Below are 23869 nucleotides of genomic sequence, written 5' to 3'. Positions count from 1 at the left end.
GTACCTTGTCCTTTCACAGACGTTGAGTTAGGAAAGGTTCCTCAGGGTGAGTATTTTAAAAAGCCAACATACTGCAAAGTGAAAACAATAAAACTGAACCAATAAGCAAAGGAAGGTGAACTGGAGTTTTATTGTCACAACTTCTAATTTTATTTCCAACAATGACTGAAGTTGTATTTGTGGCTGAACCTTTAGACGTCCCAGACTCGTCAGTTCATGTCCCAGAGGCAGCTTCGATTGTTGTTAGAGGTGAGTCTGGGACAGTTTCTACCAAACAAACTCAACTTTAACTCTGTAACACTGACGCCACTCAGCTTCTTTTACTCATAAATGTCTTTTTCTACCAAAAGATTCGTCCACATTTTATCACTACGAAGAAAGAACAGAAGTAAAAGGTACAAAAAACAGTGAATGATGACATTATCACTGCCAACACTAATCAATTCTAATTCTGTGTGAAGAAATATTATTCACCAAGTTTCTGCGTTTCATCGTCGTCATTAAACTTTAAACCACCTCAAATTTAACCTCCTTCATCATCATCATCATCATCTTTCTCTCTCACCTTGAATAACTGTATGATCGTATATTAATTCAGCTATCATCCATCCTAATAAGCAAACACCACCTCCACGTATGAAGCAGTCTGTCATAACAGCTCAGTGATTTCACATCAATAACAACTCATCCGCTTTCTGTAAATATGATTGAAATGTCTCTAAATGGAAACAAATGTACAGAAGAGGATTAAGTTAAGGTCTGAGATAAAGATCTGAAATCAACCAAGACACCAAGTTTTTTATTTTATTTTACTTTAAAAACAATTAATTCCCCCAAATTAAGTTAAAAAAACGAATTTCAAAATAAAACATTTTGTCAGAGATTTAAGTCTAAAATCCCGCATCAGACATCAGGATACAAACATCTGATTTTGAAATCAGATTCTGAGAATATTTTTAACTCAGGCTCTGAGATTAGTCCGAGTCTGACTCCAGACTTTTATTCTGGAGGTTTCTGACCTCAGTGTCATTATTCCCATAAAAAACCTGACATTAAAGTCTGAAATGAAGTCAGACATTAAAGGTCAGATTTTCAAACTCAGACTAGGTGAGTTTAGTCCCAGTGGTCGGTGTAATCCTCTTCTGCACAAACCTAAACTCGGACTGAGTCTGAGCCCAGATCTCTCTAACCGATGATTATCCTTCAATGATCTGCTGTAGCTTTTGAAAGTCTGACAGTTCAAGAAGAGGTGGTTTCTGTTGGCTTCTCCTCCGTCACAGGTATCAGCATTTTTTTGTTTTTGAAAATAAGACAAACCGTCCCCTCTGTCTGTCCCTGTCTTTAAAGTTCTCGTCCACAGTGTCTGTTGTGTTTGTACTGAAGTCATTTTGTCTCTTTTGTTTCCTCGCTGTCGCTGTTTATTTGCAGTTCGTCGACTTATTTCATGGAGAATAACTTGAGATCATTAAAGAGTCAGAGTCAGGCTGATTGTTTCTAAGTTAACTTTTCTTCTTCATCAGAAGAGAAAAAGCCTGTTGAAGAAGTTGTTGAGAGGACTCAGATGGAGATAAGAGAAGAAATCCCTGAAGGTATACCGCTTCCTCAAACGCCTCCTGGCTGCTTGTGGCTGTAACGTAACGACGCCGCTCAGCTGCCACTCTGCTAGCCGCCATGTTTGTTTGTCCACTCGGTTTAAACGTTAGACGCTTCAAACACCAGCAGCTGACGCTTATAGAAGCTTTTCTTTCTCCAGAGCTGTAACTTTTGAACTGTGTTCGCTGTAGAAAATGTTTTGGTCTTGTCTGTTTTCTACTTTTCCTCTTTTATCCCTCTTATTAATGTTTGTGGTTCATGCTTTTTTCTCTTGTCTATCCAGACTCACCATTCTTACGCTCTTGTTCAGCTTTCTGTACAGTAGATTAGAGCTCATGTGTCGTTTTAATGTCAACTTTCTTGATCTTTCAAGTTCCTGAGGTTTTCAGGAGATCGGAGAAACCCTCTGAGCCTGCAGCTCCTCCTCCAGCTCCAGTCAAAGGTACCTCAAATACCTCTTATTCTTCTACCACTTCCTGTCCGTGCCTCATCATGTTCTCTTATTTATGTACGTTGTGTCGTGGTTTCAGAGCTTTCGTGTTCAGTCTTCATTTATTTCTGCTTCTCTTAAAGAACTAGTAGTGAAAGAGTCTTGATGTGAGCATTAATCCTGGTCAGAAAACTGAAACTGATGATATATTTTAAAGTACCTGAAACGAAGAAGTCGCAGCCTGAAGTACCTGCCGCTGCTCCGCCTCGGCGAGATCAACCTGCAGCCCCAGAAGGTAATGTTCATTATTTTGCTGCTGATAATTGTGTGTTAGAGAGTCTTTATCGGCTCACATTCTTAGTATTTAATACTTAAAACATTCAAAACGAGACTGAAACCTCTTTTTTTTTCAGGTCTTGATTTTTGTCCAAATGTTGACCGACTTCACAGATTTCTTTATCTTCTTACGATCTTAATTCATGAGACATGATGCAAAACACGAAAGACTTTTAAATTTGTTAAAGAAAAATTAAGATATTGTGTTTTTCTCATTTTTGTACATAGATCGAATAAACTAAAATAATTTCTAAATATTTTTCATTTTGTCACTTTTTTCACTTTTTCAGCAGTATTTATTTACTGTATGCTATGTATATATTTATATATACAAAACAATGTACGCTACATTTACACAATTTTAGCATGAAATGTTTAAGAATCTCCTAATAATTGGGTTGATCATAAATTCAGATGATCCTAATATCTCTTTCAGGTGTAATGTATTAAATATAGCTTTGATATTTATTTAAACATTCAGTATACTTTTATTTATTTACACAAATTGTTTTCAGAAATTAAAATCTGACAATCTATCGTTAATATTTTAATCAAATTAAGATGGAGTTTCTCTTGAGTGTGCTGTGTAACCTCGTGAAGCGATTCTGCTGTTCTCAGCGTACTTACAGTGCTGTACTGTAGAGTACTGTACTCTTGCTGTCCATCTGTCAGTTGTATTTGTCATCTGTCTGTTGGTCTTTGTATGTTTCGTGTGTTATGTGTGTGTGCTTCCTAAACTCTTTAAGCTGTGTGAGCTCTTTACTGACTCTCAGTAATATTTCTCTGTTAACCTTGAAGAACTTCCAGTATACACCAAACCAGAACCAGAACAAGAGAAAGAACTTGTTCCCAGAAAGGCCATTTCTGAACCTTATCGACCCGAGCCTACAGCAGAGCCACAAATGGTTCCTCCTGAGTCTAAACTGGCACCTCAGAAACCGGCGGCACCTGTCCCGAAAGTGCCCAAAATCAAGCCTGAACCTAAAGCGGCGAAAGTTGAACCTGAGAAGAAAACACCTGAAGCTCCTAAACAGAGAGGTAAAGCAAAAACGATTTGCATTACTGCTGATCAACTGGAAAGACGTCATGTTATACAGTATATCTTTGTCGTTCATGTCATCTATGTTTTTAACTCTTTATCATGTTTGAACGTTGTTCTTCACTGCAAACCTCTGGAACTTATTATTATTGTTATGCTAAACTTGCATTGTTTCGGTGCAAGTGTCTGTCTTGACCATGTTATTGTCTTGGTCGTGATCTTTAAAGTGTCTCCTCCAGAGGAGAAGAAACCATCTGAACCAGTACCAAAGTCTTCACCTCCTGCTGCTCCTCCTCCAGGTACTTCTTTCACTTTGTGGTACTAACAAACAGTTAGAGTGGACTGTAATGTTGACGTTTTAGGGGCTACCACTTGATTACTCAACACACATATACACAATGTTCTTTCAAGCACCAGAACTACTAAAGCCTGAAGAACCTGTAGTTCATCCGGCCAAGGTTACTTCCTCAACACTGGAAGCTCTTCCAGCTAAAGGTATTAAAATCTTCAGTTGCTCGTTAAGAGTGCAATCTTTGTTAGTCTTCGTCATTACCTGCAGGTTAAACAATACATAATGTTCTCTTAAGTGCAAGATGCACCCAGACCAGAGGAACCATCTACGCCCAAAGTCACTCGTCCCAAGGCTGAAGCTGTTCCAACTAAAGGTACTGCACAGGTGCCCTTAGGTTACGTTGTTGTGCTGTTCTGTTTTCTGTTTGTCTTGTCTCTTGTATTTTATACATTTCTCTTTTGAACTGCTTTTAAGTAACACTCGGGAAGGAGTCTATGAATATCTTTGAGCGTGCTAAGCACTCGTTAGAGTGTGACTGTTTAAAAATACAGTTAACATGGTAATAATCTTATGATTAAATTTTCTTTAAAATTGTCTCAGAACCAAAGACATCTGAGCCTCCCAGAAAACCACATCTGTTGGCTGGTAAACCTGAGGCAGAAGAGCTGCGATATATCTCTGAAACAGAACCCAGCCAACCAAAGATGGTTCCAGAAAAACTTAACAAGGTTCTGGAAGAAACACAGAGGGTTCCTGAAGCACCAAAGACTCTTTCAGAAACACCAAAGAAGGTTGTGGAAAAAACAAAGGGAGCTCTTGATGCCCCAGAGAACGTTCCAGAAACACCAAAGATGGTTCCAGAAGAACCAAGAAAAGTTCCAGACACGCCAAAGAAGGTTCCAGAAGAACCAAGGAAAGTTCCAGACACACCAAAGAATGTTCCAGAAGAACCAAAGAAAGTTCCAGACACACCAAAGAATGTTCCAGAAGAACCAAAGAAAGTTCCAGACTCACCAAAGAAGGTTCCAGAAGAACCAAAGAAAGTTCCAGACACACCAAAGAAGGTTCCAGAAGAACCAAAGAAAGTTCCAGACACACCAAAGAAGGTTTCAGAAGAACCAAAGAAAGTTCCAGACACACCAAAGAAGGTTCCAGAAGAACCAAAGAAAGTTCCAGACACACCAAAGAAGGTTCCAGAAGAACCAAAGAAAGTTCCAGACACACCAAAGAAGGTTCCAGCAGCACACAAAATGGTTACAGAACCACCAGCAGAGCTAGAGAGAAGTCCAGAGGCTCCAAAATTAGTAACAGAGGATTCAAGGCTGCACTGCCGAGCACCAACACCACCACAAGATTTGGAAACACCAAAACAAATTCATCAGGCTAGAAAGCCTCAACAACAAGGTAGATATATCTGCAAACATAAACTATAACTTTTTGTTCTTTATTCTGAGATGCTAAGTTCTCAAAACTTTGTCCTGATGTCTTTTCTGTCATGTATGTTGACTATTTATACATCATATCAATGATCAGTAAAACAGACGGAGATACCACAAGAAACACCAGCACTAGCTAAACCACAGCTGAAGGCAGTTACACCAGTCAAAGGTATGCTTAAACTTACAAATGCTTCTCAGGTAATTTTAGGAAATCAGCACAAATGTCCATCGGTTCTTTGTAGTCTGACGGGTTGCATTTATTTGTCTCTGAAACCAGATGAGGTTACTCCTTCTGGAATACTATCATTGCAGCCAAAGTCTCAAGAAACCCCACAACAGAGAGGTAGTGATTCATAACACCTACAGTTTAGTTGTCAAATGAGGATCACATGTATGCCACGCTGATATGTGTTGTGTCTTCATGGTTTTTGTCTTTTGCTGTTTTTCTTTTGGCCACCGCTCTATGGTGCAAATCTTCACTCTTGGCTGAAATCTTAAAACCTGCCCCAGTTCTCTTGAAGACTGAGCTGAAGAAAACAACTGTAGTGCTGGAAGACAGCAGGGAGTCTTCTCTTCAAAGGGATGGCAAAGAGAGGATTTCTCTGGCAGAAGTTGGACACAGGCGAGAAGTCAGAACACGTAAAGGGGGAGTGGAGCTCAGGGAGTCGATTGTGACAGAAGAAAGCCTTTTGAAAAGGGAGAGACAGCAGAAGGACGGCCATGAAGTTCCCATATGGTCCAGTGGAGATCAGCAGGTTGAGCCATCAGAGGAAGCTGTGTACCAAAGAGAAGAAATGTCTCTAAAGGAAGCTGCCCTTCTTCCATCAAAAAGAGACGTCACATCTCCATCTGAAATTACTCATCCCACAAAGAAAGACGTTTCTAGACTGCCCTCCAAAAAAGAGGTACTGGCTTGCAAGAAAACTTGTCAAGAAAGGAAATTCAAGGAAGCTTATGATGATGAAGAAATTGAAGAAACTGTTTATGTAATGGAAGAGGTTGTTAAAACTAAAATCTCTGCTACATCTGAAGAAGTCACTGTTATAAAGCAAGCTGACTCTGCTACAGTGGAAGAAGTTGCATCTGAAAGATTCATGCCTCGTAGAGAAACTGTCTCACCTCCACCTCAACAAGACTTACTCCAAATTACTCCCAAAGCTATTCTTCCTCATGCTATGACAGTTGTTCCTCCCAAACAAGAAGTGATAACTCCTGTGTCAGAAGAAGTGTCTTTTGAAAAAGAACATGTCCCAGCAACAGTGTCGCCTCCAACTCCAGCTCAAAGTCCTGCACCTGAGAAAGTAGTCTGTCCTGAGGAAGACATTTCCCCACCAAAAGGAACTGTTCTGCCTGCGAAGGAGACCTCTCCTGCACTTCCCATAGAAGTGTTTGCTCCAAAAGAAGACTTCCTCCCAGAAGAAATGAGTCTACCCAGGAAACCTATTACTCAAGACAAGGTTGCTCCAGCTAAAAAACCTGAAGCTCCACCACAGAAGAAACTTCTTCCTCCTGAGGAGGAATCTCTTCAATCTAAGAAATCTGCTTCTCTGGCACAAAAAACAGTAGCCCCCAAGGTGGACTCTTCTGAAGAAGCGAGAACCACCGCAACTAAACCTCCACCAACGAGACAAGATGACAAGAAAGCAAAGAAGGGAACTGTGGCCATGGAACATCAAACTCTTCAGAAAGGTATTCTTTATTATTTGAGCTGCACAGATCCATGATCGCCAAAGATCAATCTTTCTTTAAAGAGATTTAACTTCTCACATTTACTGTATCCACACACCTCTTCCATTATGGTGTTGTTCAACAAGGAAAGGGGGTACCTTTTCCTAATCTTCACACCATTACAGTAAACTGTGTTTGTTCATTATCTTGGTTATTTGTTTATGTCACCACTCTACAAGGTATGCCATGTACGAAAGGACCGTTCTTGGTCTCTTCATGTCTTTCATGGTTCAGTTTTTCCTTCATCAGTTGACATTATGTCACGCCTCCAATCCTGTGACTTCTTTTGTTTGTGCTGTTTGGAATAATTAATGTCAAAAACATCTTTTGTTGTTAATAAGTCTTGGTTGACCATTTTGTTTCATTGGTCGTGATCTTGGCATCTTGTATTCCCAAAGTGTCTCTTCCAGAGGAGAAGAAACCATCTGAACCAGTACCAAAGCCTTCACCTCCTCCTCCTCCTCCAGCAGGTAGTCTATTCAGTTTGAACCTTCCTCATCTTTGCTGGCTCATGAGTCAGCCATGTTGTTTTTCTTTTTGTCCATATGTTTGTGTTTGTGTTCTTATTTTCTCACTTGTCCTCAGGTTTCCATGTTTTTAAGCTTTCTTGTGATGTTTTGATCAAACTTGTGTTTTCTTGGTAATGATCGTGGCATCTTATATTCCCAAAGTGTCTCCTCCAGAGGAGAAGAAACCATCTGCACCAGCGCCAAAGCCTTCACCTCCACCTGCTCCTGCAGTAAAGGTTGCTCCTCCTGCAGGTAGTTCCTCTTCACCTGGTTTTGTGTCTGTTTACTGTTTTACTTTCTCTGGTGGCTGATCAAAAGTTAACCAGTTGTCCTTTAACTTGCTGTCAGTGGCCCCTAGTCTTATCTTGCATTGTTTCGGTGCAAGTGTCTGTCTTGACCATGTTATTGTCTTGGTCGTGATCTTTAAAGTGTCTCCTCCAGAGGAGAAGAAACCATCTGAACCAGTACCAAAGTCTTCACCTCCTGCTGCTCCTGCAGCCAAGGTTGCTCCTCCTCCAGGTACTTCTTTCACTTTGTGTTTTGTGGTACTAACAAACGCCGCCCTTTGTTTGTGTTCCCATGTTTTTGAGAATATAAATCCTCCATGTTTTCTGGTTCTTTTTTGTAACAGGTGACTTTCTGTCTGTTTTATTCATTCTTGATATCTTTAATCTGCCCTCTGTTATAACGTCTTGTCACTTTCACATCTTCTGTTCTTTTGGTCATGACGATTGGTATTTTGTACTCCTAAGTGTCTCCCCCAGAGGAAAAGACACCGTCTCCACCAACAGTAAAGCCTCCAGCAGAAAAAGTTGTTTCTCCTGCAGGTAGTTTCTTCTCTCTGTCATGCATGCTGTTTAACTCTCTGTTTGTGTTAAAGATGTGTTGGTCTGAATTCTTTAATTCTGTCTGTTTTGTTCACGTATATGTCAGCTGTTGCTTGTTTATCAGATCTTTGCTCGTGATTTAATCAAGTCACCATTCTTGTAGCTGGAGTCGCCCCAGTGGAGAAGAAACCGTCTCCACCAGCTGTAAAGGCTGAACCCTCTCCTGTATCACAGGAAATCTCTCCTGAAGGTAACATCTCTTCAACGTCTTTCATTTATCTTATGTTTGTCTCCGACTTTAAAGGGTTTCTTATGTCTTTATTTCAGAAATGCATTCACTGTCTAATTTTGTCTAATTCTGTTTGTCTGATGTTTGTCTCAACTGAAATCAAATGTCCATTTTTAATCCAGTCCATTAACAGTATCTGTTGAGTTAGACCAAATAACCTAATTAATGCCTTTTTTCAAACATTCCTTGTACTGTAACTTGCACTTGCAAAGATGGGAAATCACGTTGAACACCTGTCATTGCATCCTTTCATCTTAGTTCAAATTATTCTGGAAGCACAGAATAAAAACAAACGCATGCCGCACTTTCTGTCCATAACTTATTTGTCTTTGACCAAAACTGTTGTGTTCATACTTACACTGATTTCATTCAAATTCTTGCAGACAAGGAGCCAGTTTCAGCACCTGGACCAACTAAAGGTATACCAAGTATTGTCATACTCTCTATTTTAAAAGGGTAGTACAATTTACTACATATTGCTGAAGAACAAATATGTTTTTCATTTTTATGTTTACGTGGTGTGTCAGTCCTCTGTGGTAGAAATATCAGGTGACATGTTGAGTTTCCTGTATGTCTGTCTGTGAATGTTATAAAAGGTGAATTTACTACCTCTACTACAGTGCCACCTCTTAAGAAAAAGGGTAAGATTCCTGTTCAGGAGACAAAAACACCAGAATCCCCTAAGCTGAAGAGTAAATTCACCAGAATACCCAAAGAGAAGGAACCAGAACCAGAGGTCATTAAGCTGAGGAAGGTTCCAGTGAAACCTCCAGAGCCTGAGAAACATGTCGTGACTCACAAAGCTGAGGTGACGAGGCATCATGATACAGAACTAATGGTTCATGGACTTCACGACAGGGAAGATCGAGAGATAACAACACTCAGAAGAACTGAGCGAGTATTCACTGCAGAGGAGGAGATGGTTCAGTTTGGCTACTTTGATGAAGCTGAAAAGCTTTCAGTTGTACAGAAAACAGAGAAAGAAGGATGGACTAGAACCCCAAAAGCACAGATAGAGGACGAATCTGAAGTGTCAAATGTAAATAAGAAGAAAATAACTAAACTGCCAAAGGCAGATGAGCATAAAGAATTAGTCAAACTAAAACCATTTGAAAAATCAGGGCAACCAGAAGGAGAACCGCAAAAGATCAAGCTAAAGAGTGTGCCAGCTAAGCCAAAAGAGCCCGAGAAGGAAGTCTTAACTGAAAAAGTTGAAGTGACAAGGCATTATGATACAGAAATGACAGTTCAGAAGCTTTGGGACAGAGAAGATCGAGAGGCAACAACAGTTGGGAGAAGTGAACAAGTCTTCATTGCAGCTGAAGAGGCATCTGAAGTGGGTCATATGGAGGAACCAGATACATTAGTAGCAGAAGATGAGAAATCAAGACGGATAAGAACCCCTAACGCACCAAAAGATGAAGAGCCTGAGCCAGATTTAACTAAAAAGAAAATAAAGAAATTGCCAAAGAAAGAGGAGGATCAAGAAATAGTTTCATTGAAACCATTTGAAAAACCTCAGAAACATGACACAGCCGAGCCTCCAAAAACTAAGAAAACATCTGAGGCAAAGACAGAAACTGAACACAGTCTATTCAAGAGAGGTGAGACACCACAGAGGGATCAACCTACCGCTGCTATAAAACACAGACAAGACAAAGACGCTCCCCTGGCAAGTCCAAAAGTAACTCCTGATGACCAGAAGGAGATCCAGCACAGGACAAAGACTGATAAGGTATCAAAAGACGAGGAACCCACAGTTACTGCCAAGCCTTCCAGAAAACCTGTGATTATTTCCACTCCAGGTAAGGAGGAAGAGCAGGTCTTGTTGAAGCCTTTCACCAAAGTTGGAAAGCCTGAAGAAAAGCCAGATAAAGCATCCGAGGAAGAGAAGGATAAGCCTGTGGACACAACGGTACCCACTCGAACGCCAAGAGATGAAACTCCTAAAGGGCTGAAGGAACAGCACGAGAGAAAAGTGGAAATGACTGAAACATCTAAAAATGAGGTTGGAGAACCTAAGAAGAAAGACGAGCCAGCAGTTCCACCCAGGAAGCCAAGTCTACCAGGAAAGACAGAAGTGGACAAAGAGATCCCACAAAAACAAACAGATCCCTTAAAGAAAGGCATTGAACTCAGAAAGACTCCTGTGCCAAGAGTGGGTAAAGACAAGATAGACGAAGAAAAGTCACTCAAATCCATCGAGCAACTGAAGAAGGTTGAGCTGAAAAAGACGCCATCACCAAAAGTTGATAAACCAGATTCTAAGGAAGTGGAACACATTCCCACTGAGAAGAAACCAAGTACTGAAAAAGTCAAGCAGATTCCCAAAACTGTGTCGCCAAAAGACTCTATTGAAGCCGTAACACTCAAAAAGGTCCCAAAGACGCTGTCACCAAAGGAGGCCTCAGAACACGAGAAGCCCGGGAAAGGACGGGTCCCCCTGGTGAAGGAGGTTTCTCCTGGAGCCGTGCAGATGAAGAAGGTGCCCACCCAGCCAGAGGAGGAAGTGTTCGAAGAGGAGGCAGAAGAAATTGAAGGCGAGGAAGAAGAGGAAGCCTGGGGCTGGGAGCTGGTTCCTCCGGAGGACTGGGAAGGTGAAGGGGTGGATGGGGCGTTGGAGACTCCAGGCATCCCTGGCGCCAAACGAGGTGAGATGAAGGCACACGGCCTCCTCATCTGACGACTCTCAAGCCTCCACGTCCATCTCAGATGGCTCATCTAATCCTCATCACGTCCAGTTTTCATCACTTCATCCATTTGTTTATCTCAAGCTCATGTATTCATTCATCTGTCTGTTCACCACCCAACTTCTGTGATGTCTTCATGTTGTCCATCATATAACGTCCTCAAATGTGTCATCCACATCAGTCATAAAGTGTTGGGTGTTCATCTTCACTGTTTTCTGCATTGTCTTCTGTCCACGTATGTCCCTTTGATCATCTTGTCCTGTTATTAATCCACTTCACTTCCTCTTCATCCTCTTCTCATGTGCTGTGATGTCCCTTCAGTGTTCTCATGTGATGTGGACAAGAACCTGTGTTTGAGTTAGCAAGTTTGCTGTTAGCAGTACTCAAATCTTCATCTTGTTTTCTGATGGAACACCAAGCTCTAACAGAGACACTTAAAACTCATCCTGTTGTTTCTTGTCCAGATGGAAAACCAGCAGAGGAGCCACCAAAAGGCAGAGGCAGAGGATTTGGTGGTATGAAATTAGTGTTTATATGTACGCTTGTGCTCTTTAGCTGAAGCACTTTCACTCGCTTCTTTCACTTTTGTTAAATGTGAGTTGTTTTCTTGTCTTGTCCTTTTCCCACAAAATCAAGTGTTTGGTGTTAGTCTTTAATCTCAACCTGAAATGTTTGTGATGATCAACAATCGGGGTGGGTATCGAACCACTACCTTTTTCAATTCAAGTCAAAATCTGTCAAGTACCGAAAGATTTGTAATCTTGAAGTTATTCTTATAATTGATGTTTTCGGATTTCCATCCAAATCTTTCCAGTTTTAGAATATTTCATTCTTGTACAGCTGCTTGTGTTTGGAGAACGTTTGAGAAAAACAGCCATAATCAGCAATGAGTCTTGCATTCCTACATTGACAATAGCCAATAGGAACACTGCCTTTGGCTGACATCAACCTATAGGTATTAGTAGTAGGTTAAGGCTTTGACTTTTTTTGTGGGGGGGGGGGCTTTAGCTTCACAGTTGCTGGAGATCACAACACTTTTCCGTCTTTGCGTGTTGTATGTCTGTGTGGTCTTGTTCTTGAGTTTTGGGGTTCCTCAAAGAATCCTGGTGGAAGCTCACAAAGAGTGACTCTGCATGATTCGTTGTCTTAACAGAACCTTGTATTCTGTGCAGCTCTAACACTAAAAACTGTCGACTTAAATACGAGTTTATGTTGACTGAATCACGTCTAATTCACGGTAGGCACAAATCATGAAAACATCCCGTCGTCTGATTTTTTTTTCACTGTTATGTCTGAAGCTAACTTCTTGAGTTTCTGTATGTGATGTTGCAGCGAGACAAACCCCATCACCTGGTGACGGTGGCAGAGGGCGGGGCCTGAGGCCCGGTGGTAAAGGCCCATCGCCACCAGAGGAACCCTTTGGAGGATTTAAGTTGAAAGCCGTCCCCCTGAAGTTCATCAAGAAGCTCCAGGACATCGTGCTGCAGGAGGCCGAGTCTATCGGCTCATCTGCCGTGTTTGAGTGTGAGGTCTCTCCGTCCACCGCCATCACGTCGTGGATGAAAGATGGCAGCAACCTCCGCGAGGGCCCCAAGCACAAGTTCACCTCTGACGGCAAAGATCGCAAGTTGAACATTATTGATGTCCAACTGTCAGACACCGGTGAATACACCTGTGTGGCCAAGAATGCTGGCAAGGAGATAACATGCACAGCCAAGCTCATTGTTGAAGGTAAATGAACAAGGTTTTATTATTCAAACATAAAGATTGTCACAGCATCAAGTTTGATCTGCTTGGTTGATGAAAAAACAAGATTTTTGTAGGCATCAACGGAAGAATTTCAAATGAAACACAGCCTTTCTGACAATGCAAATACTGTTCCTTTATCTCTTTGTGCAGAGCTGCCTGTTAAATGGCTGAAAGAACTTGAGCCAGAGACAACATGCATGAAAGGTCAGCCGATGTACCTGACCTGTGAGCTGAACAAAGAGAGAGATGTGGTCTGGAAGCGTAATGGCGCCATTCTGAAGAAACAGGCTGGAAAAGTAGCCATCAATATCATTGGCATGCAGCATGCCGTGACCATCCAGAACGCCACGGATGACGACGCCGGCGAATACACGTGTGAGGTAGTCGGACAGGAGGACGTCAAGACTACGACCAGTGTCAAAGTCATTGGTAAGCAGTCAGCAGCACGTGGTAGAGATGAACTGAGTCCTGAAGTCAGAACTGTTGACCACTGTTACGTTTGACTTGTTCCAGTCACTCTGTACACAACCGCTATGATCAGCTCTGTCATTTCATTTTATCTGATTTTATTATCATACAGGAGAAGTTATTTAAACTGGCCTGACTATGGTTGAAACTGGTTTACAGCAGGTTCTTGTTCTGCAGGACGTGAAAGACAGAATCCATCTGCAAACTAAACAAAATGCTGTTTTTCAGACTTTCAGTGTGTTTTTACATCAAACCTCGAGTTGACTGTTTTATACACCTGAAACTCTGTCCTCAGAAATCATTAAGGACTGGCTGGTGAAGCCTCTTAGAGACCAGCATGTGAAACCGAAGGCCAAGGCCACGTTCAAATGTGAGCTGTTCAAGGACACTCCCAACTGGAAGTGGTTTAAAGGAGACAACGAGCTCACTCCCTCTGACAAGGTGGAAATCATCAAAGACGGACAGGACATGACGCTCGCCATCAACAACTGCCAGCCGGACGACGTCTCAGATTATACCATTGAAGTCGAGGATCGCAGATATACGGCCAAACTCACACTTGGAGGTTGGTGTAACAAATCCTCATTAGGAAACCTTGAGGATCGTGTCCAAAAGGGCGCGTGTTGCAGTTTGTGCAGTGCTTCCTGTTGAGCGTGTCCACGTGTTGTTTCAGAACGCGAGGCTGAGATCCTGAAGCCTCTCGCCAGCGTGGAGGTGGTCGAGAAGGAGGAAGCCAACTTTGACACTGAAATATCTGAGGAGGACGTGGCCGGTGAATGGAAACTGAGGGGCCAGGTGTTGATGAGAACTCCGGTAAGAACACCTGATCTTATGCTGGTTTAACTCCTGCACAACTACATGAATGAGATGGACAGTTATCATGTTGTACCTATAAATCCTATAAAGTTTCACAGGAACTTGGAATTGTTCTGGAAAATTCTGCTACAAAATGAGACCTTATTTCGTAGAACAGAAAGAAAGGGTTTCGTAGACAAACATGCTGATCGTGTAGTCTCGGTGTCGATTCTGAAACCTTCGCCTGTTCTTTGGTTTTCAGACGTGCGACATTAAAGCTGAAGGCAGGAAACGTTTCCTCACGCTGAAAAACGTCCAGCTGGATCAGGCTGGCGAGGTGTCGTATCAGGCTCTGAACGCCGTCACCAGCGCCATGCTGACCGTCAAAGGTACCAATCTCTCACAAAACCTACACGTTGTCTGTTGTCTGTTGCGAGCTGCGGCATTTGTCGGTCTCTGAAAACGGAGGAATTTCAACCAGGTAAGAAAGCGACGGCCGTGTTTTTGCTCTTGTGAATAACTGCCGGATTATTCGCACCTCGCAGAAATCGAGATGGGCTTTGTTGACCCGCTGAAGGACGTTTCTGTGCCTGAAAAGAAACAGGCCAAGTTTGAATGCACCGTCACCAAGGAGGTGTCGAAGGTCATGTGGTTCAAGGGGGTGGAGATCGTCACCCCGAGCCCTAAATATGAAATAATTGACGACGGAAAGAAACACATGCTGATCATAAACAGCTGTGAGTTTGACGATGAGGCTCAGTACACGATCGAAGTGCTGGGCCAGAAATCGAGCGCTCAGCTGATGGTGGAAGGTAAGTGGCGGGCAGACGGCCACCGCTTCCTGTTTCCTGTGTGCTGTCATTCCATGTTTGTGGCTTGAAAGTGTCTGACGGCAACAAACCCCCCCTGTTTGTGTGCACTGACCTGATGTATTGCAGGCATGAGGCTCAAATTTGTGCAGCAGCTTCAGGACCAAACGGTGAAAGAAGGTAAAACGGCTTGCTTTGAGCTCGAGCTGACGCACGAGAATGTGCCGGTGGTTTGGTACCGAAACGATGTGAAACTCCACGTGAGCCGAACGGTGCTCGCACATGTGGAAGGAAAGAAGCACACTCTAGAAATGAGGATGTTGTCTCTAAACGATACCTGCCAGGTTAAGGCAGAGGCCAAAGGAATTTACTCCATGGCAAAACTGACGGTCATAGGTAACCACACTTTCCTCTGTCTTTCACTGTGTCTTATTCTCACCATGTGTCGGACGGCAGAAATATCTTACTTCATACTGATCGCATTACAGCTGCTTAACTTTCATTTATTTATGCCATGACTAGCAGTAGAAGGGAGCAAATTTCTTGCTTTTGACTGGATTTTTGTCTTAATTAGACAGCTTAAAGGATAATTTATTTCAACTTTTATTTTCATAATTTTGTCAATTCTTTTCTTTTTTTGATTTGCTAATTTTATATTGAAATGTTACATCAAGATTGTAAATCTATACAGCAAATATAGTAAATTTCCTTTTTTTCACTTTCCGGAAACTAAGTGGCTGTCGGTCTCTGCTCTGTTCCAGAGGGCGACGCCGTCTTCGTGGTGAAGCTGCAGGATTACACGGCCACAGAGAAAGACGAGGTGACTCTGGACTGTGAACTCAGCAAAGACGTCCCCGTCATTTGGTATCACAGCGAGAAAGAAATCACCGCCTCGAAGATGGTGATCATGAGATCGGAGGGCACTCGCAGGTCTCTGATCCTGAAGAAAGTGGAGCAGAGCGATAAAGGCAAATACGTATGTGACTGTGGAACGGACAAGACGACGGCCAACATCAACATCGAAGGTAAACGTGATGCAGCATCTGAGATCAGTGAGACTGAGTCAGAATTCAGTTTTTTCCTCTTCTGTATAAACATAAAACACGAAAGGCAAAGTTTACTTCCAAAACTTCCTCATTTTATTCAGGAGCTTTTTTAAATCAATGTAAAATAATTTTAGATCTAAATTAGAATTTGACAAGATCGAATATTTTCACAATTGTAAAAGAAAGATAAATGATATGTGAAACATATATTTACAGTATATTCACAGGTCAGCATTACTAGACAATATTCTGTCTTTTAATCCTTCTGTTAAGATTACAGTCTAATGTTTTTTTGTCAGAAAGATGTTTAAGAAAGTCAGAATTCCAAGAGTAAAGTAAAACATTTTGAGATCAAATGATTTTACGATTAATCGTGTTGAATTAGCTTCATGAGTGTTTTCTCTGCTGTACATATAAAGACACTCTAGAATATTCACAGAAAAAGACCTAAAATTTAGACATTTTGAATTTCCTGAAACATTTTCTCTACAGCTGATGTTCCGTCGTGCATCATTGTGTAAATTCTTGAACTGTTTTGTTTTTCTTTCCCAGCTCGTGACATCAAGGTCGTTCGGCCGATTTACGGCGTTGAGCTGTTTGATGGAGAGACGGCTCGTTTCGAGGTGGAGATCTCCGAGGATGACGTCCACGGCCAGTGGAAGCTGAACGGAGAAGTCCTCAGTCCGTCCTCTGTGAGTACCTCAACATTTGTCTTCCTCTTGTGTCCCGTTGTCTTGTTGTTGCTGTGTAACAACAAACAAGAAGTGTGAGCTCTCCTGAGTGATTGATGGCTGTTTGTTACATTATTCGACAGGATATCGACATCATCGAGGAGGGAGGCAAACACACACTCATCCTGTACAACTGTAAAGTGGCCATGACAGGCGAGGTGGCGTACGCCGCCGCCAACGCCAAGTGTTCTGCTAACCTGAAGGTCAAAGGTAAACCAAACTTACTTCATCTCCCATCATCACTTTGCATTGAAAGAACTCAAACCAGTTTGTGATTATTTGAAAACGCATGAAAGTTCAGTCCTCAGTGAATAAATCCTAATTTTAAAAAAAAAACAAAAAACAGGTCAAATGAAATGAAAAATCTGACAAATGACCTTTTTATTATACAATGAGCCAGTTCAGCCGCTCAGGTCGAATGTAGTAATACCTCAGCCTCAGCAGCCACTTTTACAAATACATTAATATTTAAAATCGTTGTTACGATTACGGAAACTACGGCCTGACAGGCAAAGGGCAGGGTGAAAAACACCCACTCCTCCCGACAAATATCTGCTGCGCCTGCACTGATGACAACAGAAATGTTGTTTGAACTGTTCTGTCGCGTTCTTCTTCAGAACTTCCACTGAACTTCCTCACGTCGCTGGGTGACGTTCAGGTGTACGAGAAGGACGAGGCGAGGTTCGAGGTCGAGCTGTCGAGACCCCCGAAGAGCTTCCGCTGGCTGAAAGGCTCTCAGGAGCTGCAGAGCGACGAGAAGTACGAGCTGATCCAGGAAGCAAACATGTACGCTCTGCTGATCCGATCGTCCGCCTACGAAGACGAGGCGAAGTACATGTTTGAGGCAGAGGACAAGAGGACGACCGGAAAACTTGTCATTCAAGGTAAAAAGAGCTTTGGGCTGCATTCGTTCGTTTCATTTATTTAAATATAAGACTCTTCAGTGATTAATCCAAAACATAAAACATTACACTCATTCATTTACAACTTTACCAAAAGTGCAGATGAAAAGCCCGTTTTCAGGGCTTTCAGAGCTCAAAAGCAGAACACAGGACAAGAACTGAGGGCGAGCGCAAAGGCTGGTTTTAATAACAAAAAACTTTCTCAAAGGTTGACAACAAAAATCACTTATGCAAAAGGCAATAAGGCAGAAGGGCAAAAACTTAGGACGCTGAGGATCACAGACAAAAACGGACGTGAGACAAGACTCTGGGAAGACTTTAGCTGTGGTAGCAAAGACAACACGGCACATAACGCACAAGACGATCTGTCACAGGACAAAGGGAGACGCGGACTATATATACACGAGGTAACAATGAACAGGTGGAGACAATCAGGGCGGGGTAGACAATCAGACAGGCGGGAAACACACCAGGAAGTCAAGGGCCTGAAACGAGAGGAGAGTCAGGTTTCACAATACAACAGGAAGTGTAAGACAAGATATGACGCTCGTGAACAAAACACTTAACAGACCTGACGAGACATGACAGCAGATTTTAAAACAGCACACAACAATTTACATTTTCTCAAAGTGACTTTGAATTTGACTTTTTAAATTTGAATCTACTAATTACTGAATTTGATTAATTAATTTGTATGTTTGTGTTAAACTTTTGCAGCTTTTATGCCAAATTTTGGGGGTTTTACCCAAATTGAATTGGGTTTATATCGGAATTGTATTGTTTTTACCTAAATGTGCAGCTTTGTGCTTGAAGTTTTGAGGCTTTTAGCCGAAAGCTGAGGTATTTAACCAAACTTGTCGTCCAGTTCTTTCTTTATACTTTCTATCATTCAGTTGCTTTACTTTTTTTTTTTTAGAAATAGAAACTAGAAATATAAATCTAAAGAAATCACCGCTTTGGGAATAGTTGGGAGTATTTTCTAACTTCAGGTTGTTGCTGTTGTTTTTTTCCACGGCAGGTATCCGCTTGGAGTTCGTCAAACCGATCAAGGACGTGACGGTGAAGGAGCGCGAAACAGCCGAGTTCAGCGTTGAACTCTCCCATGACAAGATCCCGGTGGCCTGGTACAAAAACGACATCCGTCTGCACCCGAGCAAGGTGGTCCACATGTCGGATCAGGGAAAGATCCACACGCTGGCCTTCAAGGAGGTCACCATCGATGACACGTCTATGATCAAAGTGGAGGCCATGGACAAGACCGTGACCGCCATGCTCACCGTCATTGGTCAGTGTCACTTTTCAGGAGCTTTTGACATGTTTGGTTGTCATTCATATTGCACGAGCTTAAAGACTGCATTAAAAAGGTTCAGTCATTTTTAAATGTTATGTGGCTGTTAAGAATGTTAATCAAGAACAGAACAGAAGAACGGTCTCGTTTCTCCGCAGAGGGCGACCTGTATTTCACCACCAAGCTGCAGAACTACACGGCCGTGGAGAAGGATGAGGTGAAGCTGGTGTGTGAGCTCAGCAAGGCTGTCGCCGACGTCAAATGGTTCAAGAACGGGACAGAGATCACTCCCTCCAAGAACATCGCCATCAGCAGCGACGGCAAGAAGCGCATCCTGACAGTGAGGAAGGCGGAGAAGGCCAACATCGGAGAGTACACCTGCAACTGTGGCTCCGATAAAACTACAGCCATCCTCAACATTGAAGGTAATGTAACACATGAGAGGAGAGAAACATTTCATGGAAAATGATGGAGGATAGTTTGGTTGGATTTTACCTCACTAGTAGTGAGTCCCAAATTTAGCTTGTTTAAATCAAATCTAAAACACCCACATTAAAGATCAGGGGACCCAGAACGGAGCCCTGAGGGATGCAGCGTTTTACAACAGGAAGTGGAGATGTAGTATTTCCAAAGAAAACATACTGAATTATATAACAATAACGCTCAAACCCAGCAGGGCTCCTTCAGGACCCTGGTTGGTTTATTCATATTGTTGCTCTATTGAACATTTTGGCCTCTAGGGGGCAGGAGCAGCACTTACTGAGTCTTTCTTCTGGTCTTCCTCCCCCGCAGAGCGGGACATCAAGGTGGTCCGTCCACTGTACAGTGTCGAGGTCACAGAGACGGAAACAGCCAAGTTTGAGACGGAGATTTCGGAGGAGGATGTTCACGGGAACTGGAAGCTGAAGGGAGAAGCTCTGCATCAGTCACCTGTAAGTCCGCCGTAACGTCAACTTCACGACCAAAGCGGGTCAAAATCACATGATGTTCAGACATGGAATGTAACTGACGGGATTTCCAGGTACTCGTGCTTTAGTTGAGTATTTCTACACGTGTTTTTGAAAGCAGTTTTTACTTTTCAGATTAAAATCATTAAAAGCTTGCTTTGACATTAAAGCATCAGTGATAATATTCAAATATTCTGACACATAAAACACTCTGATTGGTGCTATTTTGCATAATTTTACTTTTACTTTTGATACATGTTACAGCTAATGCTGTTGAATTCTTTTCTTGATATTGGATAGATCACATTAGCACCTTAACCTGTGAGCCACTCGCGTACTTGAACTTCAGTCAGATTCTGAAGGAGCTTGTAATGGAGTATTTAAATGGCGAAGTACAGTTTCTTTGACTGAAGGTTCTTCTTCGGCTGCTCGGAGCTTCGAATGAAATGTGTTTGTCGTCTTTCAGGATGTTGAGATCAAGGAGGAAGGAACCCGACACATGCTGATCCTCTATAACGTCCGTATGGACATGGCCGGAGGCGTCGACTTCTCAGCAGCCAACGCCAAATCGAACGCTCAGCTCCGAGTCAAAGGTGTGAGCACGTTCTGCTGTCGGTTCGTCCGTCTGAGCTTTTATTTTCTTAACAGGTTTCGAGCTTGGTCAGATCTCTGCTCTCAGACTCGAACACATTTCTGTACGATGAACATGAATATTTAGTTTCTTCTTCGTCAGTAGAAGTTAGATTTTATCTCTACCTGAAGACACTTTTCTTTTTTTTCTTGATGTGGTTCAACATTCATCTGTTGAAAATCTATAACATCACTAGTTATTGATCATTTTGACCAAATGCATTGATTTTCACAGAATTTTACTGTTTGTTTTTTTGCACTGTTAAAAATGAAAAAATACTGCAGATTGATAAAAAGTTGATTCAAAATCAAAGTTGTGAAGTTGCTGCTAACTTTTTCTGTGAGTATTGAACAGTTGAAAACTTCAACCAGAAATGATCAAAGTGTAGTTTCCACTTTTTGCTCAACATTAATTTCAGAGCAGATTTTTGTTCTGAACTTTAAATTGTGTGAATTATATTTATAATAATATATTGATATCTCAGTTGATTTAAATGAAGTCAATCAGAAGCAGCAACAAAAGGAGAAATGAGGCAGATTTTCTGTCACAAACGACTCTCAGGTGTCGAGTGTCTCTGTCACGTTTCAGCCAATCAGGTCCTGAGTTTATTTTTAGAGCTTCAGACTTTATCTGAAGTGAGAGGCTGCTCTCTGATTGGAGGACCTGTAACACGACTCACTGCCGCTTCACAAACTTTGGGACAAGAAGCAAACCTCAGATCAGCTCAGGACATCCAGCAGTCAGACAGATGCATGCTGGTCCATTTAAACATGTCTTCTTCCTCTTCCTCTTCCTCAGCTCGGTCCATCGGGCTGCTGCAGCCTCTGAAGGATGTGACGGTGACGGCCGGGGAGACGGCCACCTTCGAGTGCGAGCTGTCGTATGAGGGCATCGCGGTGGAGTGGTTCCTGGGAGGACAGAAGCTGGAGGCCAGTGACCGGGTGAGTCGGATCACAAAACCTGCAAACCCCGAAGATAAAAGTCTTTTTTAAACTAAACCTATTTTCTCAAACTTTAACTCATTTTACACTCAAGAAATTTCAGGACTAATCGATGGAGACTGTTCAGTTATATCTGACCCTGTTTCCATTCGACAGTTTAAAGGTAGTCAGGAGGAATCATTCACATGTCACCATCTGAGTAATCCACTGTTGATTTTTGGTTTACAGATTCTTATTTTTCAGTATTTCCTTTGACAAAAAATGATAATTCAGCTCACACTCTGTAAAAAAAAAAAAACTGCAGTTTTCTTGAACTAAGTGAGGAATATTGAGTTTTTTTCAGAGGCAGAGGGTGTTGACATGGCAACACAGTCACATGCAAAATGCCTTTCTATAACTCAAACTGCGGATATGGTCCAGTTTTACTGTACAGTTCACATCTGAGACTGAAAATCTGCTTTATTTTGAGTTCAGCCTTGTTCCTGTTACAGCTCACACACTGTAAAATCTTATCGATCGAATCAAATGTTCATTTGTTCTGTTTTTATTTTAATTTTTGTGCAGTAATTCACATTGTTCTATTGTGCTGTTAAAGATAATCTTTCTAAAAAACAACAAAAGCTTGTTTAGTTTTCTGGGCTGTAAGAAAAATGTGACAAAGCGGCTCTTCAAAGCGGAACATGAACTCCATGTTAACATGCTGTTTTTTACAGTGTAGAAGCTGCAGACTCTCGGCTGCAGTTAAAAATAATCAGAGATACCAGCTGCCGTTATCTTTAACACACGGACCCACGCCTGTCGCAACCACCTTATATGTAGAAGATCCAGGGCTAGTCTTAGCATGGTAGCATTAGCCTGCTAACATTTGGAGGCTGTCTCACTTTGAGTGATGAGCTCCTCCAGTTTTCTTTATTTGACCACATTAATCGATTAATAGCTATGAGGTCTTAATACTTTTTTCCAAACTTTCACCTTTGTTGATAATTCAGTCATGAATGTTTCAAGTCGAAGACGAGAAATACTGACGTTTTTTTGGACTGTGAGGAAAAAAGTTGAATAACTTACAATAATAACTGGAAATAACTGGTCAGCTGAAATTGTCACTGGGCTGAAATTATTTCTAATAAAACTCAACTCGTGTCTATAATCTTTCAGTATGTTGAACTTTCATCACAGGAAAAAAGTTCCAAAGCAGCTTTAATTTGTTCGTGTTGAAATAAACTGAAAACAACAGTCAAACAATGACCCCTCCCATCACCTCATTTTGGTCTCTAATAAAACTCGTTTTTAATAAACTGATTGATTATCAGAACAGATAAATATTCTGTTAATTGATTCATTGTTGAGCACTCAGTGAGATACAGAAGAGCTGATTCTAAAAGATCTGCTTGTCTCGAGCTCGTCACAAAAATAATCAACAACAATGAAATTTGTGTCTGAAACAGGCTGAAATCATTTTGTCATAATAACTTTATGACATTTGTCAAGTATTCGATTAGTTGATGACAGAAAAGTAACCAGTTTAAAATTCTTTTAATCATTTAAGATCAAACAAAAACTCTGAATGGCCAAACGGTTTTGGACTGTTGGACGTATAAAATTGTCACATTGGACTCCGGATCTGGATCTGGATCTGGATCTTCTCTGACATTTCATGAACCAAACAATCATTTATAGAAAGGAGGAAGAAGACTCAATCACACTGAAACTTGGCTTGATAAAAAGGAATTTTTCATCATTAAATTATTGTTGAATTACATGAAATGATGAAACTGAAGGTTGTTTTTTTCTGTCTGTGCAGGTGAAAACTCGGGTGGCGGGTCGAGCTCACACTCTGACCGTCAGAGACGTGAAGCTGTCAGAGGCCGGCGAGGTCAAACTGACCGCCAAAGACTTCCAGACTCAGGCTCAGCTCATCATCAGAGGTCAGACGCTTGAACACACTACGGACAGTGAATGCATCACACCATCTGAACAGGAGATGTTGGTGAGTTTTTGGTTAATACCTGACAAACCTTTGTGTTTTTGTGTTCAGAGCCGCCAGTGGAGTTCACAAAGCCTCTGGAGGACCAGACGGTGGAGGAGGAAGCCACCGCCACGCTGGAGTGTGAAGTTTCCAGAGAGAACGCAGAGGTACGATGGTTCAGAGAGGGACAGGAAATCAGAAAGACCAAGAAGTATGACATCGTCGTCAATGGACGCAAGAGAGCGCTGGTCATCCACGACTGCTCTCCCGACGACACAAAGATGTACACCTGTGACGCCAAAGAGTTCAAGACTTCCTGTTTCCTGGAGGTCACACGTAAGGACAAACGTCTTTCTTTTATTTTACAGTTATTATCTTGTCTTGGGATCAATTTAAAATTATTAAAATCATGCAAAGGTGTTTC

The 23869-nt window shown here is 41.9% G+C and overlaps 1 protein-coding gene across 1 annotated transcript in view; it reads left to right on the top strand.

The window, feature by feature from the left end:
* Positions 1-23869, top strand: part of ttn.1 (titin, tandem duplicate 1) — a 175256-nt gene that overhangs the window by 53156 nt on the left and 98231 nt on the right. Inside the window, 26 exon segments of the mRNA XM_041950097.1 lie at positions 20-46; positions 196-249; positions 1967-2035; positions 3158-3397; positions 3626-3697; positions 4291-4974; positions 10288-11133; positions 11637-11687; positions 12505-12903; positions 13072-13350; positions 13685-13954; positions 14063-14202; positions 14447-14573; positions 14730-14996; positions 15123-15389; positions 15755-16018; positions 16592-16731; positions 16854-16980; positions 17388-17654; positions 18691-18957; positions 19119-19385; positions 19753-19892; positions 20374-20500; positions 21337-21479; positions 23281-23404; positions 23515-23781. Coding sequence (XP_041806031.1) covers positions 20-46; positions 196-249; positions 1967-2035; positions 3158-3397; positions 3626-3697; positions 4291-4974; positions 10288-11133; positions 11637-11687; positions 12505-12903; positions 13072-13350; positions 13685-13954; positions 14063-14202; positions 14447-14573; positions 14730-14996; positions 15123-15389; positions 15755-16018; positions 16592-16731; positions 16854-16980; positions 17388-17654; positions 18691-18957; positions 19119-19385; positions 19753-19892; positions 20374-20500; positions 21337-21479; positions 23281-23404; positions 23515-23781 — 5925 coding nt within the window.

The sequence above is a fragment of the Chelmon rostratus genome, chromosome 13 (assembly GCF_017976325.1).
Source record: "Chelmon rostratus isolate fCheRos1 chromosome 13, fCheRos1.pri, whole genome shotgun sequence".
Lineage (NCBI taxonomy): Eukaryota > Metazoa > Chordata > Actinopteri > Chaetodontiformes > Chaetodontidae > Chelmon > Chelmon rostratus.
Note: the sequence above shows the minus strand (reverse complement) of the source record. Positions and strands in the feature narration are given on the sequence as shown.